At 41.8% G+C, this 5,015-nt stretch overlaps 2 protein-coding genes across 2 annotated transcripts in view; one reads left to right on the top strand and one right to left on the bottom strand.

The window, feature by feature from the left end:
- SARC_07690 (hypothetical protein) overlaps nt 1-2,566 on the top strand; it is a gene marked incomplete at its 5' end in the record, with an annotated part of 5,216 nt that extends 2,650 nt beyond the window's left edge. Inside the window, 5 exons of the mRNA XM_014298357.1 lie at nt 337-587; nt 939-1,036; nt 1,171-1,229; nt 1,500-1,582; nt 1,700-2,566. Coding sequence (XP_014153832.1) covers nt 337-587; nt 939-1,036; nt 1,171-1,229; nt 1,500-1,582; nt 1,700-1,743 — 535 coding nt within the window. The 3' untranslated portion in view covers nt 1,744-2,566. The remainder of the gene's footprint in view (nt 1-336; nt 588-938; nt 1,037-1,170; nt 1,230-1,499; nt 1,583-1,699) is intronic.
- Nucleotides 2,567-3,034: 468 nt separating this feature from the next.
- On the bottom strand, nt 3,035-4,692 carry SARC_07689 (hypothetical protein). The gene is made up of 4 exons (XM_014298356.1): nt 4,618-4,692; nt 4,143-4,242; nt 3,568-3,659; nt 3,035-3,235 (listed from the first exon to the last, which is right to left on the bottom strand). The coding sequence occupies exons 1-4, from the start codon at nt 4,666-4,668 to the stop codon at nt 3,149-3,151; spliced, it is 330 nt and encodes a 109-aa protein (XP_014153831.1). The 5' UTR covers nt 4,669-4,692; the 3' UTR covers nt 3,035-3,148.
- Between the last annotated feature and the right edge of the window lie 323 nt (nt 4,693-5,015).

Genomic DNA, 5,015 nt, shown 5'->3' with positions numbered 1-5,015 from the left:
TATGTGTGTGTGTGTGTGTGTGTATGTATGTATGTATACATATATAGGCATGCATGTATGGTATGTATGTATGTATGTATATCAATATACAAATATATATGTGTGTGTATTTTGTTTGTATATATATATATATATATATATATATATATGTGTGTTGTGTGTGTGTGTGTGTGTGTGTGTGTGTGTGTGTGTGTGTGTGTGTGTGCGTGAGTGTGTTTAGGTATATATATATATATATGTGTGTGTGTGTGTAATGTATGTATATCTGGATATATATGGTATGTACATGCTCCGGTATTTACCTTCTCTGGCGACTCTTATTGTGCTACACTGTAGCCATCGCCGCAGAAAGGAACAAAAAAGAGCATCTTCGAAAGAGCGAAGTAGGAAGCACAGAGCTAGATCGAAATCTAAATATGGACACAAAACAAAGAGTGACAAGAAGGAACATAAATCGAAACGTAAGAAAGCCAAAGTCGCGAAAGCGAAAAGTAAGCCTGTAGAGATCAGTGCAGTGGTATTCGATTGGATGAAAAAGAGCCCTCGCAACGGAAAAGACACACCAGACACATTAGCACATTTGTCAGGTGAGTTTTTCGCAGCAAGGCATATGGTCTCTTTTATCAACTTGCTCCGCTCAGATTGGCTGAGAATCGTCGAGAGCGTCCCAAAAGACTTTAATTAGGTAGGAGTTATGATCTGCATTAGCTCTGTATGTGGAGGATGGGAATGGAATTTATCACTTACCCGAGGCAGCTACCAATATTTGTCTTTGTATGGAGAGTAGAGTATCGTATTTTGAGATAGCTCCTTGTCTACGGGGTAATATTGGTCATTACTTATGAATTTTTTGTTCGGAATTGGATTCTGGCTGGGCTCATGCATTGTACAAGTGCTACTTATATGAGAATGTAAATCTCTTCCCATTATGATAACAGGAAATCGATTTGCTGAGAAATACAAGCAAGACTTGGCACCTCAGGACGAGAAACTTGTTCAGGCGAGGAAGACTGCAGCTCCGATGACCAAAGCAATGGTAGTGTTCGCGTGGATGTGGTACCATCTAGGCTGTGCTCGTGTACAACTTATCCATCCTTCTTTATGTGCGCCACTAAACGTCGCAAGCGCAAAATTTAACAAATGAAGTGACTTCGGGTATTCTTCTCGCAGCACGAGGATCTAGCAAGTCGGGTGGTGAGAGCTTTCGATCCAGAGTCCGGCCGTATAAGGTATGGTCATTTATCGGATGCGAGTTTTGGATCTCGCTCTCGCCCTGAGCAAGTCTGGTTTGCTGATGTGCATTTTAAAGTGGACTGCGTGTTATTTATACTACGCCCAGTATTGACTCTGACTACACTGGAGTGTGTACTCCCATTAAGTGCTTCAAAGCTCAATTTTGGCCGACTGGTCTTTTCCATTTGCGTTGCGGACGGGTCAATCTGCATAGAATTGAATCAAATGGCTCAATCATATTTATCGTCAATTGCTGTTGTGGTTAGGCTTATGCGAGCTGATGGAGAGATTGTCGAAGAAATTGTATCCAAGGAAGAACAGCGACGGATAAACCGAGCCGCTACGTTCGGTGTGTATATTGTTTTTAGAAGCAGTCCTTGGTCTTAAATATTGATCCCTTGACACATTGCATGCGTGTCATCTTTTTCCCGATTTACCATCTGCACTGTTTCGTCTAATTTCTTAGGAGATGGGTATATGTACCAGAAGAACGCACACAGTGGAGTGTGAACGACAATACTTGTTCTAGCCGTGTGGTGCCACCTCTATACCGTTCATCGTTTCGTACTACGAGGCTATTCGAACACTCAACTTCAGTGTTTCTTAGGAATTCTCGGACTGTGTGCGATCAAAGCAACACGGTGGCCGTAAATAATTTCTACCTCGCTTCTCTGTGGCAGTTATTGTTGGCTTTACGGTAGCCCATCGCCCATAGAAATATGTGCCGGTTTTAGACGTGCATATTTGTTGTCGGTATACACTACAGCTTTGTAACAATTCTAGTTGGTCCGATACACAACATGGTATATAGCGCTGATCGGAATCTAGCTGTAGAGTAGCTGTATGCTAATCTGGATGCGCGCTGAGAGCAGCACCATAGAACGTTGGTATCTGGCGTCGTAACATCAATACGTAGTTGGTAGAGGGCTTTTGCTTGGCATTTGCACGAACCCTTTGCAACTATGTGTACCTGAATCAACCTACTCCAACCTTGGGATAATTTCTTTCAATTGGACAGTGGCGTGTTCATAGTATTAGAGAAGACCTAATCTTCCAGCATATGTAAATCTGCGCTGAGTTCGTGGCTGTTTCACTTGTAAGGCACCATCAACACACCTCGGTGTTCTGCGTCGGGAAGCTTGTAGTCCATTCATTTTTGCAGAAACAAAGAAAGTGGATCTCTGTGTACGGAATGCGAAATGTTTGATTACTAAAGGTAACATCTGAGATATCCGAGGAATAATCAGAACAGCTCGAATCAGAACGAGCCGAGGGCTCGCAAGTGAATGAAAGCCATGTCCAATGCAGGATAAGGATGCATATGCGTAATTCAAAGATTGCAATCGATATGCAAGCAGGCACCAGAAAACGAAATCGAAAAACATACCCTCGTTTAATGGTGCAAAGAAAATGCAATTTAGCATCAGGAAAAACGGTATACAAAATTACCCAAAAAAAATAATTTGGAAATCAGATCGGAATTAGGCGCATCATGTATTCCGAGCGAGTTCACGACCTGCTCCATAAAATCGTCAAGTTGGTGCTGCGGTCTGATTACGTACTTGAGGCTAGATCACAAGCCAACAGGTATTAAGCACCCTGATTGGAGTCGTGTAGTTTGCATATGTATGCTCAGCTTGGTCGCACCGTGGGGTGGCAATTCTGCATTGCGTTACACTTTCCCCGTTCCTACCAACGATTTAGGCATTTCAATGCATATTTTTTGCAATCTTTTGTATTACAATTGTATCAAATATCCCCAATAGCACATCATCTAGATTGCTCCCGTCAATGAAGATTTCTGATATCAGTCTATTATTTATTTGCAGTGCCGCTGCTCAACATATCCAATGTTCGCTACATAATGCAAATGCCAATTCCTCCTTCGAGACATCGGCACTGTAGAGAACACTTCCTACTTGACAGATGTTTGTGACTTCTTTATCCGTCTACTTTGCTTCCTGTCCACTTTTTTCAACATTGCCAGATATTTCGTTGTAGACTGCGATTATAGTAAGATATGGAAGACGTATTAAAAAGTGGTAGTATGGTATTGAAGGAGTGTAAAAGGGGAAGGTGTGAGGGCGTTCACAGTTCGGATTTGTAGATCTGGACTGATACGCGCAAGTAATGTGTTGACCCGTCGTGGCCGTAAACGGAGTCCGATATAAGGACGGTACATGCCTCTGATTTAGTGAAGCAACCATACACTTCTTCATCACGAAATCTTCTGAAATTTGTGATAGGTGCTGGCTGTGCTAATCTGAGATCCTAAATGGGATTCACCATTAAACCAAATGCTAATATCATCTGCGCTTATACGAATAAACATACCCTGAAAAGTGCCTTCGTGTTCACTTCGGAATTCGACATCTCGCTACTGAGAAAATTGAGTATTTTCTCGAAGTCGCCTTTCATGAGACGCTCTGTAAGTTGACGACGCGCATAGATTTTGAGTTCACAGCTTTGCGGCAAAATATACGGTAACAAGCGACTAGCTTGATTAATTATCACACCCACGCTATTGTTTTTGCCCATGTGTCAGATTAAGCGGCCATATCTTTAGTTCAAATCCTTACTAGTGAATGGCTGGCGTGTGGAAACGAAGTATTCGCTTTGACTCGTAATTGCCTACATTGTCACCATAGTTGGCACACGATATCAACAAAATTGTGTAGTTGAGCGAACATTTTACGCACCTTTTGCAATATTTAAATATATGTACGTAAGATTAATCGATTGAATACCAAGCTATAGTTCAAGAAGTCCGTACATCAGTCCTATGTACTAAAATTCCGATAGTAGAGGCCACCTGTATATCTATGAACAGCGTTACACTGAATTCGCATACCAGCACATATACACGTGCGCTCACTGAGTGCGGAGTGCTTCCATCCACGCAAACTTACTTTTGTTTGATATGATTATGCTTAAGGCTATGGCCTGTATCACGGTGTAGCCTTCCAAAAGAAAACAGTCCCACAAACGGATCACCACGCCAAACGGAAGCTGTCAGAGTTAAATGGATTGCAAAATGACTGATGAGCACTTGGAAGTAATCTTAAATACAGAATGTTTGGTGAAATGCGCCTGAACTACGATAGTCTAAAAATGAAAAGTAATAATTATGGCAGGAGCATGGAATCGTCTACATGAGCAGGCGTCCCAAGCGTGCCAACAAAATCCAGTATAGAACGCGCGCTTTCTAGTTACACAAAACAAATAATTAACCAGCTCAGCTCGCAGTTAAATTCAAAATTTAAAATATATCACTACATATCGCATTTAGTGCACAATCCGAATTGAATAATTAAAGTTAGACAATCAACAATCACACACGGCAATGGATAGGCGCACTCAGTCGGGTCTGGATCACACTGTTACCTTGTCTAAGAAGCACTGCAAGAACCACTTGCTCGCATACGCGGATGTCATCACATTTTGCGATTCCTAATTGTGATGGTATAGAACATTTGTAAGTCGTAGCAAGAGATATACAAGTCCATCCCCGAAATGGCTGTAACTGAGCTACACTGTTGATACCTACGACCTCCACTTCTCCGCTCGAGGAACAACAAGATATACAGAAAAGCTTGCGAAACTTATGGCTGGTATATGATGGAGGTCCGATACTGCCAATTTTGTATCTTCGGTGTCCGAAAAACTAGTGTGGACCAGAATTAAAAGCCTACTACACACAAGCATTCTTATGAATTAAAGGCATGCAAAATACTTGATATGCAGTAACAATTCCGAAGCACTAAAGTTATATAGAGAGAGAG

Source organism: Sphaeroforma arctica (assembly GCF_001186125.1).
Source record: "Sphaeroforma arctica JP610 unplaced genomic scaffold supercont1.626, whole genome shotgun sequence".
NCBI classification, from domain to species: Eukaryota; class Ichthyosporea; order Ichthyophonida; genus Sphaeroforma; species Sphaeroforma arctica.
Note: the sequence above shows the minus strand (reverse complement) of the source record. Positions and strands in the feature narration are given on the sequence as shown.